Source organism: Elephas maximus, chromosome 13 (genome assembly GCF_024166365.1).
Source record: "Elephas maximus indicus isolate mEleMax1 chromosome 13, mEleMax1 primary haplotype, whole genome shotgun sequence".
NCBI lineage: Eukaryota > Metazoa > Chordata > Mammalia > Proboscidea > Elephantidae > Elephas > Elephas maximus.
Window position 1 is genome coordinate 101,663,834 of NC_064831.1, and position 16,741 is coordinate 101,680,574.

Here is a 16,741-nt window from a genome sequence, read left to right on the forward strand (position 1 = left end):
CATGCAGGCAAGAAGGCAATGGGATGACATATACAGAGCACTGAAGGAGAAAAACTGCCAGCCAAGGATCATATATCCAGCAAAACTCTCTCTGAAATATGAAGGCAAAATTAAGATACTTACAGATAAACACAAGCTTACAGAATTTGCAAAAACCAAACCAAAGCTGCAAGAAATACTAAAGAAAATTGTTTGGTCAGAAAACCAATAATATCAGATACCAGCACAATACAAGGTCACAGAACAGAACATCCTGATATCAACTCAAATAGGAAATCACAAAAACAAATTAAGATTAATTAAAAAAAAAAAAGCTCAAAACAGGGAATCATTGAAGTCAATATGTAAAAGATCACAATAATCAAAAAGAGGGACTAAATACAGGTGGCATAGAACTGCCAAATGGAGAGGAATACAAGGCCATATAGGAGAGGAATACAAGCTAGGTTTTTACTTAGAAAAATAGGGGTAAATATTAAGGTAACCACAAAGAGGTATAATGACTCCATAACTCAAAATAAAAACCAAGAAAAACGTAACGACTCAGCAAACATAAAGTCAAATACTATGAAAATGAGGAACACAATTTGCAAAGAAAAACGTCTCAGCACAAAAAAGTAAGTGGAAAAATGAAATTGTCAACAACACACATAAAAAGGCATCAAAATGACAACACTAAACACTTATCTATAATTACGCTGAATGTAACTGGACTAAATGCACCAATAAAGAGACAGAGAGTCTCAGACTGGATAAAGAAACACGATCCGTCTATATGCTGCTTACAAGAGACACACCTTAGACTTAGAGACACAAACAAACTAAAACTCAAAGGATGGAAAAAAATATATCAAGCAAACAAAAAGCAAAAAAGAAGAGGAGTAGCAATATTAATTTCTGACAAAATAGACTTTGAAGTTAAATCCACCCCAAAGGATAAAGAAGGACACTACATAATGATAAAAGGGACAATTGACCAGGAAGATATAACCGTATTAAACATTTATGCACCCAATGACAGAGCTGCAAGATACATAAATCAAATTTTAACAGAACTGAAAAGTGAGATAGACACCTCCACAATTATACTAGGAGACTTCAACACACCACTTTTTCGGAGAAGGACAAGACATTCAGTAAGAAGCTCAATAGAGACACGGAAGACCTAATTACAACAATCAACCAACTTGACTTCATTGACTTATACAGAACTCTCCACCCAACTGCTGCAAAGTATACTTTTTTTTCTAGCGCACATGGAACATTCTCTAGAATAGACCACATATTAGGTCATAAAACAAACCTTTGCAGAATCCAAAACATCGAAATATTACAAAGCATCTTCTCAGACCACAAGGCCATAAAAGTGGAAATCAGTAACAGAAAAATCAGGGAAAAGGAATCAAATACTTGGAAACTGAACAATACCCTGCTCAAAAAAGACTGGGTTATAGAAGACATTAAGGAGGGAATAAAGAAATTCATAGAATGCAATGAGAATGAAAATACTTCCTATCAAAACCTCTGGGACACAGCAAAAGCAGTGCTCAGAGGCCAATTTATATCGATAAATGCACACATACAAAAAGAAGAAAGAGCCAAAATCAGAGAACTGTCGCTACAACTTGAACAAACAGAAAGTGAGCAACAAAAGAATCCATCAGGCACCAGAAGAAAACAAATAATAAAAATTAGAGCTGAACTAAATGAATTAGAGATTGAAAGAATTAACAAAGCCAAAAGCTGCTTCTTTGAAAAAATTAACAAAATTGATAAACCTTTGGCCAGAATGACTAAAGAAATACAGGAAAGGAAACAAATAACCTGAATAAGAAACGAGATGGACCACATCACAACAGACTCAACTGAAATTGAAAGAATCATATCAGATTATTATGAAAAATTGTACTCTAACAAATTTGCAAACCTAGAAGAAACGGACAAATTCCTGGAAAAACACTATCTACCTAAACACAATCAGAAGTAGAACAACTAAATAGACCCATAACAAAAAAAGAGATTGACACGGTATTCAAAAAACTCCCAACAAAAAAAAGCCCTGGCCCGGATGGCTTTACTGCAGAGTTCTACCAAACTTTCAGAGAAGAGTTAACACCACTACTACTAAAGGTATTTCAAAGCATAGAAAATGACGGAATACCACCTAACTCATTCTATGAAGCCACCATTTCCCTGATACCAAAACCAGGTAAAGACATCACAAACAAAGAAAATTACAGGCCTATATCCCTCATGAACATAGATGCAAAAATCCTCAACCAAATTCTAGCCAATAGAATTCAACAAATTATCAAAAAAATAATCCACCATGACCAAGTGGGATTTATACCAGGTATGCAAGGCTGGTTTATATATTAGAAAAACAATTAGTGTAATCCACCATATAAATAACACAAAAGACAAAAACCACGTGATCTTATCATTTGATGCAGAAAAGGCATTTGACAAAGTCCAACACCCATTCATGATAAAAAGTCTCAGGAAAATAGGAATTGAAGGAAAATTCCTCAACATAATAACGGGCATCTATACAAAAAAAAAATTTTTTTTTTTTTTTTATACAAAGCCAACAGCCAACATCACTCTAAATGGAGAGAGCCTGAAAGCATTTCCCTTGAGAACGGGAACCAGACAAGGATGCCCTTTATCACTGCTCTTATTCAACATTGTGCTAGAGGTCCTAGCCAGAGCAATTAGGCTAGACAAAGAAATAAAGGGCATCCGGATTGGCAAGGAGGAAGTAAAATTATCTCTATTTGCAGATGACATGATCTTATACACAGAAACCCTACGGAATCCGCTAGAAAACTACTGAAACTAATAGAAGAGTTTGGCAGAGTCTCAGGTTATAAGATAAACATACAAAAATCACTTGGATTCCTCCACATCAACAAAAAGAACATCAAAGAGGAAATAACCAAATCAATACCATTCACAGTACCCCCAAGAAGATAAAATACTTAGGAATAAATCTTACCAAAGATGTAAAGGACCTATACAAAGAAAACTACAAAGTACTACTACAAGAAACTAAAAAGGACCCACTTAAGTGGAAAAACATATCTTGCTCATGGATAGGAAGACTTAACATAGTAAAAATGTCTATTCTACCAAAAGCCATCTATACATACAATGCACTTCCAATCCAAATTCCAATGTCATTTTTTAATGTGATGGAGAAAAAAATCACCACTTCATATGGAAGGGAAAGAACCCCCGGATAAGTAAAGCATTACTGAAAAAGAAGAAGAAAGTGGGAGGCCTCACTCTACCTGATTTCAGAAGCTATTATACAGCCACAGTAGTCAAAACAGCCTGGTACTGGTACAACAACAGGCACATAGACCAATGGAACAGAATTGAGAACCCAGATATAAATCCATCCCCATATGAGCAGCTGATATTTGACAAAGGCCCAGTGTCAGTTAATTGGGGAAAAGATAGTCTTTTTAACAAATGGTGCTGGCATAACTGGATATCCATTTGCAAAAAAATGAAACAGGACCCATACCTCACACCATGCACAAAAACTAACTCCAAGTGGATCAAAGACCTAAACATAAAGACTAAAACGATAAAGATCATGGAAGAAAAAATAGGGACAACGTTAGGAGCCCTAATACAAGGCATAAACAGAATACAAAACATTACCAAAAATGACGAAGAGAAACCAGATAACTGGGAGCTCCTGAAAATCAAACACCTATGCTCATCCAAAGACTTCACCAAAAGAGTAAAAAGACCACCTACAGACTGGGAAAGAATTTTCAGCTATGACATCTCCGACCAGCGCCTGATCTCTAAAATCTACATGATTCTGTCAAAACTCAACAACAAAAAGACAAACAACCCAATCAAGAAGTGGGCAAAGGAGATGAACACACATTTCACTAAAGAAGATATTCAGGCAGCTAACAGATACATGAGAAAATGCTCTCGATCATTAGCGATTAAAGAAATGCAAATTAAAAGTATGATGAGATTCCATCTCACTCCAACAAGGCTGGCATTCATCCAAAAAACACAAAATAATAAATGTTGGAGAGGCTGCGGAGAGATTGGAACTCTTATACACTGCTGGTGGGAATGTAAAATAGTACAACCACTTTGGAAATCTATCTGGCGTTTTCTTAAAAAGTTAGAAATAGAACTACTATACAACCCAGAAATCCCACTCCTTGAAATATACCCTAGAGAAATAAGAGCCTTCACACAAACAGATATATGCACACCCATGTTTATTGCAGCTCTGTTTACAATAGCAAAAAGCTGGAAGCAACCAAGGTGTCCAACAACGGATGAATGGATAAATAAATTGTGGTATATTCACACAATGGAATACTATGCATCGATAAAGAACAGTGAAGAATCTGTGAAACATTTCATAACATGGAGGAACCTGGAAGGCATTATGCTGAGCGAAATTAGTCAGAGGCAAAAGGACAAATATTGTATAAGACCACTATTATAACATCTTGAGAAATAGTATAAACTGAGAAGAACACATACTTTTGTGGTTTTGAGGGGGGGAGGGAGGGAGGGTGGGAGAGTGTTTTTTACTGATTAGTTAGTAGACAAGAACTACTTTAGGTGAAGGGAAGGACAATACTCAATACATGGAAGGTCAGCTCAACTGGACTGGACCAAAAGCAAAGAAGTTTCTGGGATAAACTGAATGCTTCAAAGGTCAGCGGAGCAAGGGCAGGGGTTTGGAGACCATGGTTTAAGAGGACTTCTAAGTCAATTGGCAAAATAATTCTATTATGAAAACATTCTGCATCCCACTTTGAAATGTGGCGTCTGGGTCTTAAATGCTAACAAGCGGCCATCTAAGATGCATCAATTGGTCTCAACCCACCTGGATCAAAGGAGAAAGAAGAACACCAAGATCACAGGATAACTATGAGCCCAAGAGACAGAAAGGGCCACATGAACCAGAGACTTACATCATCCTAAGACCAGAAGAACTAGTTGGTGCCCGGCCACGACCGATGACTGCCCTGACAGGGAGCACAATAGAGAACCCTGAGGGAGCAGGAGACCAGTGGGATGCAGACCCCAAATTCTCACAAAAAGAGCATACTTAATGGTCTGACTGAGACTAGAGGAATCCTGGCGGTCATGGTCCCCAAACCTGTTGGCCCAGGACAGGAACCATTCCCGAAGACAACTCATCAGACATGGAAGGGACTGGACAGTGGGTAGGAGAGAGATGCTGATGAAGAGTGAGCTATTTGTATCAGGTGGACACTTGTGACTGTGTTGGCATCTCCTGTCTGGAGGGGGGATGGGAGGATAGAGAGAGTTGGAAGCTGGCAAAATTATCACGAAAGGAGAGACTGGAAGGGCTGACTCATTAGGGGGAGAGCAAGCGGGAGTATGGAGTAAGGTGTATATAAACTTTTATGTGACAGTCTGACTTGATTTGTAAACGTTCACTTGAAGCTCAATAAAAGTTAAAAAAAAAAATCAGCCAAGGTGGGGGAAAAAAAAAATCACAATCACAAAATGGAGGACAACCACACAATACTGGGAATCACAGCCCAGCCAAACTGACACACACATTTTTTTTTGGAGACATAATTCAGTCCATGGCAACCTCTTATTGTTTCATCTTTTTGCTACAGGAAGCACAAAATAACATTTCCAACCATACAACAAAAAGAGAAATCAAATGCATGCCAAAAAATAGTCAAATTTCTAAAGAACTTTTTGGTTAAACATTTCAGGTTAGCTTAATATCATCAAGCCCCTGGCATTTTTTTCACTAAGATCAGAGAACTTTTCTATCAAAGCAGTGATTTGACGGACCATCGATTCAAGACAGAGAAAAGTCACCAGGATTACAAACAAACAAATCTTAGTACAACCAAACTTACATATTCCCATGAATTACACATAGTGGATATTATAAAACATTTCATGTTTGAAACAATTATATCCCCTACCTAATTGTTTGGAATATTCACACCTGCTGGAAATAAAATTTAAACTAAATAAAGGCATTGTGTTCTAAAAGTTATTTCTTTCCAACAGTCTTTCCTGTTAATGTATTTAATATCCTTCAACAAAAATATGTGATGCTAAATTTGAGAATGAGAATGCCTCAAGTATAAATTTTCTAAAGACTTAATATTATTGATCGATCCAATTAAAACATAAAGTAAGCTGTCTTCATTTTCCACTTAGACTGACAGTTTATGTGGTCAAGTTTAATTCCATATCAGAAAATGTGAAAAAGACTAATTTAATTAAAGACTAGCAACTTGAAAAGCTAAGGAAAAATAATTTTGGGTATAAGAACTGAGTGTCTTGCAAACTATACTTGTTTACCTGTAGTTTTCCTGTGGTGGGTAATTTTAGAAACTTGTGTCAAGTAGGAACGAAAAAAATTCACTTTGTCTCCTGCATGCTTGGACTTTTGAAGTCATTTTTCTGAGCTCCTTTAGTTCTGTCAAGTAACTTGGGGGAGGGCTGACTCTCCTTTGAAAAGGAAACCTGTTCTTTGTCACTGCCTGAAAGCACCGGAATTTTGTAAACATTTTGTTGTTGTAGGTGCCCTCGAGTCGGTTCCAACTCACAGTGACCCTGTGAATAACAGATGAAACACTGCCCAGCCTGGGCCATCCTCACAATTGTTACTGTGCTTAAGCCCATTGTTGCAGCCACTGTGTCAATCCATTTCCTTGAGAGTCTCCTCTCTTTTGCTGACCCTCTACTTTGCTAAGTATAATGTCCTTCTCCAGGGACTAGTCCCTCCTGATAACATGTCCAAAGTATACGACACAGTCTCACCATGGTTGCTTCTAGGAAGCATTCTGGCTGTACTTCTTCCAAGACAGATTTGTTTGCTGTTTTGGCAGTCCACGGTGTATTCAATATTCTTTGCCAATACCGTAATTCAAGTGCACCAATTCTTCTTTGATCTTATACATTGTCCAGCTTTCACATGCATATAAAATTGAAAATACCATGGCTTTCGTCAGGTGCACCTCAGTCCTCAAAGTGACATATGTGCTTTTTGTCTTAGTTGTCTAGTGCTGCGATAACAGAAATACCACAAGTGGATGGCTTTAACAAAGAGTTTATTCTCTCACAGTCAAATAGGCTAGAGGTCCGAATTCAGGGCAGCGGCTCCAGGGAAGGATTTCTTTCTGTCAGCTTTGGAGGAAGGTCCTTGTGATCCATCAGTGTTCCCTTGGTCTGGGAGCATCTCAGCACAGGATCCTCCGGTCCAAAGGACACGCTGTGCTCCCAGCACTGCTTTCTTGGTGGTATGAGGTCCCCTTGTCTCTGCTTCCTTCTCTCTTTTATATCTCAAAAGAGATTGGCTTAAGACATTATCTAACCTTGTAGACTTCATCAATATAACTGCCACTGATCCATTTTATTGCATCATAGTCATAGGATTTACAACACATAGGGAAATCACATCAGATGATAAAATGGTAATCATACAATCATACAAGGGAATCATGACCTAGCCAAGTTGACAGATATTACTGGAGGACACAATTCAATCCATAACATTTTTTAACACTTTAAAGAGGTCTTTTGCAGCAGATTTGCTCAATGCAATACGTCGTTTGCTTTCTTCACTGTTGCTTCCATTGGCGTTGATTGTGGATCCAAGTAAAATGAAATCCTTGACAACTTCAAATACAAATGCAAAATAAAGGGAAAGCCAATCGCTGTCTGAGAGTCAGTGCAGATTTGGCCAATCATGTACATCTCTTAGAGTAAGGGTTCTCAAACATTCCCCACACTAGGACAGTCTGGGGAATTTCATTTCGCTTTCTTCTTTGGAACCCACACCTATGCACACATGCATGTACTCGCACACATACACACACCCATGAAGAACGAGTTACAGCAGGCTCATTGTTTGCGTTCTCCCCACAAGCCTAAAATTTCTGCTCCAAGCAGTTAGGAAACTCCAGCCCCACCTGGTAGCCATGCCCCCTTCCCCGCTGTATGGTTTATTCCTGAGCACTTATCACTGTCCAACCATCTACATCATTCACAGGAACCATGCAAGCTCCCTGAGGGGAAGATGTTTGTTTCCATCAATGCCATGCCTAGAACAATGTTTGAAGCAGAGCAGATCCTCAGTAAATTTTGTTTGAATGAATGAAAAATAACAAAAATGGGCTTCTGAAAAATTATTTTTATATAAAATTATCAGGCTGTTGTTAGTTGCCAGTCAGTTGGCCCTGACTCATGGCAACCCCATGCATAATGCAGTGAAAAGCTGTGCAGTCCTGCACTATCCCCATCATCAGCTGCAGATCTAATCGTTGTAATCCACAGGTTTGTCACTGGCTGATTTTGGGAGGTAGATCACCAGGCCTTTCTTCCTGGTCTGTCTTAGTCTGGAAGCTCTGTTGAAACCTGCTCAGCATCACAGCTAGGGGACTTCTAATTCTGAAAAAATGACTGAAAATGTTACAGATACGACTCTTATATGTGAAATGTTGTGTTTTATGTTACACTTGCATGTCAAATATTACAAATGTTACCCGTATAGTGTCTGAATGTGATGACTACAGCTTAGTGGGAAGGGCTGCATGACTCAGTGGTAATGCTGTTTTTTTTTTTTTTTTTTTTAATTATTTTTATTAAAACTTATGGGGACAGTGGTAGTTCAGTGGTAGAATTCTCGCCTTCCATGAGGGAGACCTGGGTTCAATTCCTGGCCAGTGCACCTCAAGTGCAGCCACTACCCCTCTGTCAGTGGAGGCTTACATCTTGCTATGATGCCGAACAGGTTTCAGTGGAGATTCCAGACTAAGACAGACTGGAAAGAAAGGTCTCGTGATCTACTTCTGCAAATCAGCCAACGAAAACCCTATGGATACAAAAGAACACTGTCTGACTTGCTTGCTTTGGACATGTCATCAGGAACCATCAATCACTGAAGGAGGACATCATGTTTGGTGAAGTAGAGCACAAACGAGAATGAGGGAGACCCTTGGATTGGCACAAAGCTTCAACGACAGACTAGAACATGCTGATGACTGTGAGCGTGGTGCAGGACTGGGCAGCATTTTATTCTGTTGTACATAGGTTGCCATGAGTTGGAGCCAACTCTCTGGCAGTTATCTATGTAGCACACCAAATGCTCTGCACAGACCTGGCAGTGGGGAGAGGGGAGCCCTATCTCATTCAAATGTGGACAGATTACGTACACCTAATAGGGTTTGAGTTTTTCTGCCACAAGAAAACCAGCTCACACTTCCTTTTGCAGTTGTCACTGCTGATACTGCCCTGTGCAGAGGCCAGGTGCTGGCCTAAGGCAGGGTACAAACCTGGAGGTCCTGTGCTAGAGCTAGAACCCCCGGGGAGGAGAATGGCTGAGCGAGCTACCTGATGGGACAGCCAGCCCTTCTCACCATGCTGCGTTTAGTGAACTAAACTGAGCTGGGTAAATGTCAGTGTCCCCTGGTCATCATCCTGATGCCTTTACAGGGACACCAACCACCATCCTGAGAGACTCAACTGTCGCCTTCTTACTGGTCTCCCCCAATAAACGTCACTCCTCTCCTGAGTTTCCAGAGAGCAGGAATTTGGACAGTTAGTTTGGATCTTGAGGTGGACTGTGCTGATCACGTCTATCTGATTCCTGAACTTTGGATAAGGAGTATGAAGAGTTTGGAGAGTTTGGCAGCCACCCATGCAACACATCTATTTTATTCACAGTTTGGGTTTGAGGACGCGCCTGGCAGTGTCTCTAACAGTTCTATTTCCCCTGCACCCCATGGGCAAGCCACGTCCTTGGGGCCTCGAGCTTACACCCCTTAAGCTCAAGAGAGCAGCCTGACAGGCAGCCTCCTGGCGGAGTTCTGGGCAGTGGGCGGGGGGGGGGACAACCCTTAGGGCCACTGAGGCAACATGGGCACACACTTACGAGCTCAGAGAAGCCACGCACCACCTGGCGCCGCTTCAGGTTGGTTTCCCCATCCAGGTTGGCAGTCTCGATGTGGCACAGCCCATCGGGGTCACTGGAGGAGAGCAGGAGGACATCTGCGGGGATGATCTCATTGCAGCGCAGGCGCACAAAGTCCCCCACGTGGAGCTCCTTCCAGTATCGGTTCACGTACCTCTTCTCTTCCCTGGTGAGGAGACGCTCGTTAGCAAGGTTGGCATAGGCGGGTGACCTTCAAATCTGGGTGATGATGCATGGAGCTCATTTAACATGTCTTTTTTTATTTTGTGTGTTGGAAATTTCCATAATAAAAAGGTTTTTTTAAAAAAGAATATTCATAAAGGCCATGTACGTGTGATTCTATTTATATGAAATGTCCAGAAGACGCAAATCCATAGAAATAGAAAATAAATTTCCAGTGGTGGGGGCAGAGGAATGGGAGTGACTGCCAAGAGGTATAGCATCTCCTTTTGGGATGATGGAAATGTTCTGAGACTAGATAGTGGGGACAGCTGCACAGCATTATGAATTTACTAAATGCCACTTAACTGTTCACTTTAAAAAGGTCAAAATGGTGAGTTTTATGTTATGTGTATCTTACCACTATAAAAAGAATAATTAAAACATTTGAACCATGTGACACTGGGTTTGAATTGCAACATGAACCACTTTGGAGTTAGGACAGGAGTCTGGTGGCCTAAATTTGAATTCTGGCTCCCTTTCCTCACCTGCAGCACTGAGATAATAACAGGCCCATCCACTCAGCACCACTCAAGGTCAGGAATAGTGCACACCACTTGCTTAGAACAATGCCCATCACAGATAGCCTTCAACAATGAGGACGTTATATTTGTAGGTTTCTTCTCTAGATTTTTTTTTTTCCCTCACCTTGGGAAATTTTTCTAGCTCAACCTACAAAGGGCATTTTAAAGAATTCTTTGAAGGCAATTTTAACCATATTTAAATGAGTAAAGAAGCAGAAATTCATGTCAACATAATATGTTGTATGAGCTCATCAGGGAATCCTCTGGGTGATGTTAAGGAGAGCAAAAAACAAAACAAACAAACAAAAAACAGCACTAGAACTCATTGCACGTTAACTGTCACCTTCTTGCTGGTCTCCCCCATTAAACATCACTCCTCTCCTGAGTTTCCAGATAGCGGGGATTTAGGCAGTTAGTTTCTCTCTTGAGGTGGACTGTGCTGGTCATGTCTATCTGATTCCTAAACTTTGGATAAGGAGTATGAAGAGTTGGAAGAGTTTGGCAGCCACCCATGTGACACATCTATTTTGTTCACAGCTTGGGTTTGAGGAGGCTCCTGGCAAGCTTCAAGGGCTCCTAGCAATCAGCTGCCCAGATACTATAGAGAGAAGTACCCCTGTATTTTCTTGTATTCATCTAAGATACACAAACATAATTCTAGGCATGGCAGGGCAAGCCAAGTAAAATAGATATAGCCTTTCCTCAACAATAAATCAAAAACAAGACAAACCATTAGAGAGTGCCTTTGGTGGCTTTAGCACTAGCCCCCAATGTGATCACAAAAGCATTCTCCCTCTGCAACCCAACACTCTCCAGAATGCCAGGGAATCCCTCAAAGCTGCAGCCTGGCTGTGACAAGCCCTGCTGCCTGCTGGCCAAGTGGGAGCATCAGGGTTAGCCCACTGGTCACACCATTGGCCCAGCCCATCAGCTGAGGTCAGCTGCCTCTGAGATATGAAACAGAAGTGGCACCCACTGTCTGGGTTGCTCACTGTCAAGTATGCTGATATTCCCCTTTATCAGAATGGAGAGACACATAGCCTTGATATTTGGTAGATGAAAACAAAATTTAACTATGTTCCGATTTCCTTTTCCCGAGGTCAAACCTTGACTTTATACCATCAAAAGCACTTGCTTTTTAGTCTTTCTTCCTTATCATTACCGTTGATTGAGTTTCTACAGAAAGTACAAAGGAATCTGAAAGGGCCTGCCCTTTCAAAAGGCAGTCCTTGTGGAGCAGTGATTAAAGCCATTGACTGCTAAACGAAAGGTTGGCTGTTCTAAGCCACCAGCAGCTCCACGGGAAAGAGATGTGGCAGTCTGCTTCTGCAGAGATTACAGCCTTGGAAACCCTATGGGGTCGCTATGAGTCAGAATCTACTCCACTGCAGTGGGTTTCAGGGGGCCCTTTCAAAAGAGTTTCCAAAAGATAAGAGTTTTCAGTCACTTATTCTAGAGAATGAACGGGGAGTTGTCAGAGGGGTGAGACTCACCTAGGAAAGTGTGGATGGGGTGCCTGATGGTGGTGAGGAAGAGGAGAGGAGAAGGGGTGGGATGAGAACAGGGGAGGGGAAAGGGAGAGAAGTGGGAGGAGGAAGGACAGAAGTGGGGGTAGAAGAGTGGAGGTGAGAGAGGGAAAGGCAGAAGAGAGAGGGGAACGGGCGAGGGGCAGGAAGAAGGCGAGGAGGGGGAAGAGGCACTCTAGGGCTGCCACACCACTGTCTATACTCACTTTATGTTAAGGACATTCCATTTATAAACCTCACTGAAAATAAAGTCAGTTGCCATCTGCTTTGTAATCTGAAAACTTTAGCTTGCTCACCCCGTCAGAGCCCTTTTTTTAAGGAGCTCCTTCCCTGGCTTTTTTTTTTTTTTTCCCTGGCAGCTCTCATCCAGCCTCAGAGGCTCCTGGAAGCAGCTGATCTGGGGCTGCGCCTGGATCCCTGGAGATGTCCTGGTGGAGGGTCCATGTGGCCACAGGAGGCAGCGCCTAAGGTGGCCTGAAGTTCCTGTATTACTGAGGTTCACTTGCGGTCCAGTAAGTGTCACCCGTACTTGAGAGCAGCACTGCTCAGGAAGTTGGAAAGAACACTGGCTTCCTGGGCAAAAGGCCTGAAGCTAAGGGAAGGGCGTCCCCAAAGCCTTCATTCAAACCCCGGACTCAGGAGGAATTTGCACAAGAACAGCATCACGGAGCCCCTTGTCACTTCAGTGGACCACATGGGTGATATTCCCTACTAGGACCAAAGGTCTTAGACTGTTGGGGTGGGAGACCCAGTGCCAAGTGCAGGGTCCACATCACCCCTGGACATCACTGCCTCACTTTTCTCATTTGTTTTTATTCTTATGACTCACAGATATATACAGAATCCCCCCAAAATCCCCATTGCTGTTGAGTCAATTCCAACTCACAGCAGCACTATAGGACAGAGCAGAGGTGCCCCACAGGGTTTCCAAAAAGCAGCTGGTGGATTCAAACTGCTGACCTTTTGGTTTACAAACAAGCTCTTAACCACTGTGCCACCAGGGCTCCATATACAGAGTAGCTCTCCTTTTTCATTTTTTTTTTTTGTGGGGGGGTATGATATTTGTTTTTCCCAGTCTTTCCTAACGAGTGGCTGAAAGGAACAAGCTTCCAGGCTTTATGGACAGAAAAAGTAGGCTGGGCACAGGAAGTGGGTAAAAGGAACACCAGCCTGCAGTTATCAACATGCCTGCAGTTTACTCCACATCCCCCACCACACTCACACTGAGGTACAGGAAAAACACCAGGAGAAACAGACCTTGCTGGTGCTACACTATGACCCTGGACTCTTAATAACACTCTTCTTCAGGCCTCTAGAAGCAGGTGCAATAAATGATCTGAGACTTCTTCTATTTCCTGAGGTTACTGTGTATAATATTCGGTGGATGGGACCCTTCCTCTCCACTGGAGAAGCCCTAGCAGCTCCCTGTACTCTCCGGACTCTATGCAAACGCTCTCAATTTAACCCTAATCAGGGAATGCCTACACTCTTCTAAAGGCCACAGACTTATCCTAAGACTCACAGATTGTATTTGTAAAAGTGGCAAGACTTAAAATAGTATGCTTACAGTAAGTAGTTTTAAATTCACTGTGTATTCTCTCACATAACATTTCTTCTAAGGACGCTGCTACCCCCATGTGGTAGCAGAATTGTAGGATGGCCTCATCATTCCCCACCTTTGGTGTACACGCCCTGTACAACCCCTTCCTCGAGTGAGGCTAGGACCTGGGAGTATGATGACCTATCACTCCTGCAGATGTAATTAAGGTTGGTACAGTAGTGTGGTTTCTTTATGATAGTGTGGGACTAATAAGGAGCACCATGATAAACGGAGAAAAGATTGAGGTTGTCAAGAATTTCATGTTACTTGGATCCACAATCAAGACTTATGGAAGCAGCAGTCAAGAAATCAAAAGATGTATTGCATTGGGCAAATTGGCTGCAAGAGATCTCTTTAAAAGTATTAAAAAGCAAAGATGTCACCTCGAGAACTAAGATTCACCTGACCCAAGCCAGTTTTCAATCATATCATACGCACGTGAAAGCTGGAAGGTGAATAAGAAAGGTCGAAGAAGAACTGATGCCTTTGAATCGCGGTGTTGGCAAAGAATACTGAATATACATATACCACGGACTGCCAAAAGAACCAACAAATCTGTCCGGGAAGAAGTACGACAAGAATGCTTCTTTGAAACAAGGACAACAACGTGGTAATGTGAGGCTTATATAACTAGTTTTCCTCTTCTGGGGAAACATGTTAAAAGCATTTTTTAATCAGTCATGCTAAGTCTACAGCTCTTATTTGAACTTTTTCAAGCACTTGGTTAAGCACTTGTCTGCTAATTAAAAGGCTAGTGATTCAATCCTACCAGCAGCTCCTCAAGAGCTTGCAATCTGCTCCTGTAAAGATGACACCTAGGAAACTCTATGGGGCAGTTCTACTCTGTCTTATAGGGTCACTATGAGTCAGAACTGACTTGACAGTGCACAACGACAATCAGTGGACTTCAGATTAATCAAAAGGGAGATTATCCAGGTGGACCTAACCTAGTCCCAGAACTTCCCCAAGTCTGGGCCTAGAGGTCAGAGATAGAGGAAGTCGGAGATTCTGAGTGTAAGAGGACAAATGATGAGGGCTATGTGGCTAGGACCTGAGGGCAGCCTCCAGGAGCTAAGAGAGACCCCCAGCTAACATCCAGAAGAGAATGAGGCCTCAGTCTTTCAACAGGAAGGAACTGAATTCTGCTAGCAACTTGAATGAGCATGGAAGAGGATCTCCTGCCTCAGATGAGAGGACATTCCTAGCCAACACCTGGATTACAGCCTGGGGAGACCTTGAGCAGAGGGTCCTGCTAACCCATGCCTGGACACCTGACACAGGGAAACTGTGGGAGAATAAATGTGTATTGTCTTAAGCTGCTACTTCTGAGGTAACTTGTTACATAGCAATAGAAAATCAAAGCTCACCACTTCCATTTTCTTCAGAGAAGCAAGAGTTACTCAGTCTTAACACTGAGCACTTGATTTATAATATCAACAACAAAAAAAATTTATTATACCAGAGAAAAAACTACTTCACAAGAAAAGAATGTAGGTAAGACAGGTTCAAATTTGAATCAATCTTGCCCACAAAGAGAAAGCACAGCAGAAGGTATGAATACAAATTAAAATGTGGGGACCTTGGAACGGACAGTCTTGAGGCCTGGGCTGTTTAATAAAAATCTCAAACACAGGGCTGGCTACTCCACAGAAGGGGAGGCTGATCTCTGATAAGTCAAAATTCCCCACCTGCAACTCCTCAGTGATCTACACTCAGAGTACTGATCCAAGAATTCGGAAGGCATTTATGGAAAATGTGTGCTTCTTTTGAGATAGAAAAACCAAGATGAAAGAGGTAGTGATAACAATTTCTTATGTTCAGAAGAAACCCAGGCAAAAACAAATCTTTTATAGAAATGCCCACTCCCTCCTCCAAGACTTGAGGCAGAAGGCCAGCTGGTTGTGCCACTGGCCTGAGGGGTGTTCCTGGGCCAGCACCTCATTCTGGGCCTCCGATATCTCAACTGCAAAGTGAGGGTGCTAAACAGTTGATTCTGAAGGAAGCTTATGTAATTAGTCTTCCTCTTTTTCAGAAATCTGTTAACATTTTATAATCTATCATGCCAAACATACAGTTCTCATTTGAACTTTTTTGTTTTTGTTCCAAAACAGCATAATGCAAATGTGAAAGAATAAGGAAACATCAGGATGACTAATGACATACTTTATTTAGAGGCACAGTTAAAAAAAATTAAGATCTTTTAATTTAATTCATAATTTTTGCTCATTTGCTTAGGCTGAGTTAAACTATTATACTAATTATTTATGTTTTTAAGGTTATTAAGCAAATAATTTATAAGAGGAGGTAGTTGGCCCACAGAATTTAAAGGAATTGCCTTAAGTACCAGAAAAGCATCTTTTGCCCAGAAACGTTGCTATTGTTAAAGCAAATGCTCCCACTTATTTAAACTCTTTTCTTTTTTAATTTTATTGTGCTTTCGGTGAAAGTTTACAGTGCAAATCAGTTTCTCACTCAAAGATTTACACACAAATTGTTTTGTGACATTGGCTGCAATCCCCACAATGTGTCAGCACACTTCCCATTTCTACCTCGAGTTTACCATGTCCATTGGTCCAGTTTTCCTATCCCTTCACGGCTTCTCGTCTTGCCTTTGGGCAGGAGTTGCCCATTTGGTCTTGCATACTCGAATCAACTAAGAAGCACATTCCTCATGTTTGTTACTGTTTGTTTTAGAGGACTATCCAATCTTTGGCTGAAAGATGGACTTCAGGAGTGGCTTCAATTCTGAGTCAGCAGAGCGTCCAGGAACCCCCAGTCCTGGGGGTTCCTCTAGTCTCGGTCAGCCAAGTTTTAAGTCTGATCTTTTTTGTAATTTTGAATTTTGTTCCACATTTATATTCGGCTCTGTCCAGGACCCTCTATTATGATCCCTGTCAGAGTGGTT

At 41.5% G+C, this 16,741-nt stretch overlaps 1 protein-coding gene across 2 annotated transcripts in view; it reads right to left on the reverse strand.

Annotated features, from left to right (window-relative positions):
• The window catches only part of ATP10A (ATPase phospholipid transporting 10A (putative)), a 215,703-nt gene that overhangs the window by 109,144 nt on the left and 89,818 nt on the right, over positions 1-16,741 (reverse strand). For both annotated transcript variants that reach the window (XM_049905514.1, XM_049905513.1), the window contains exon 2: positions 9,929-10,133. In XM_049905514.1, the coding sequence (XP_049761471.1) occupies positions 9,929-10,133 (205 nt within the window). The remainder of the gene's footprint in view (positions 1-9,928; positions 10,134-16,741) is intronic.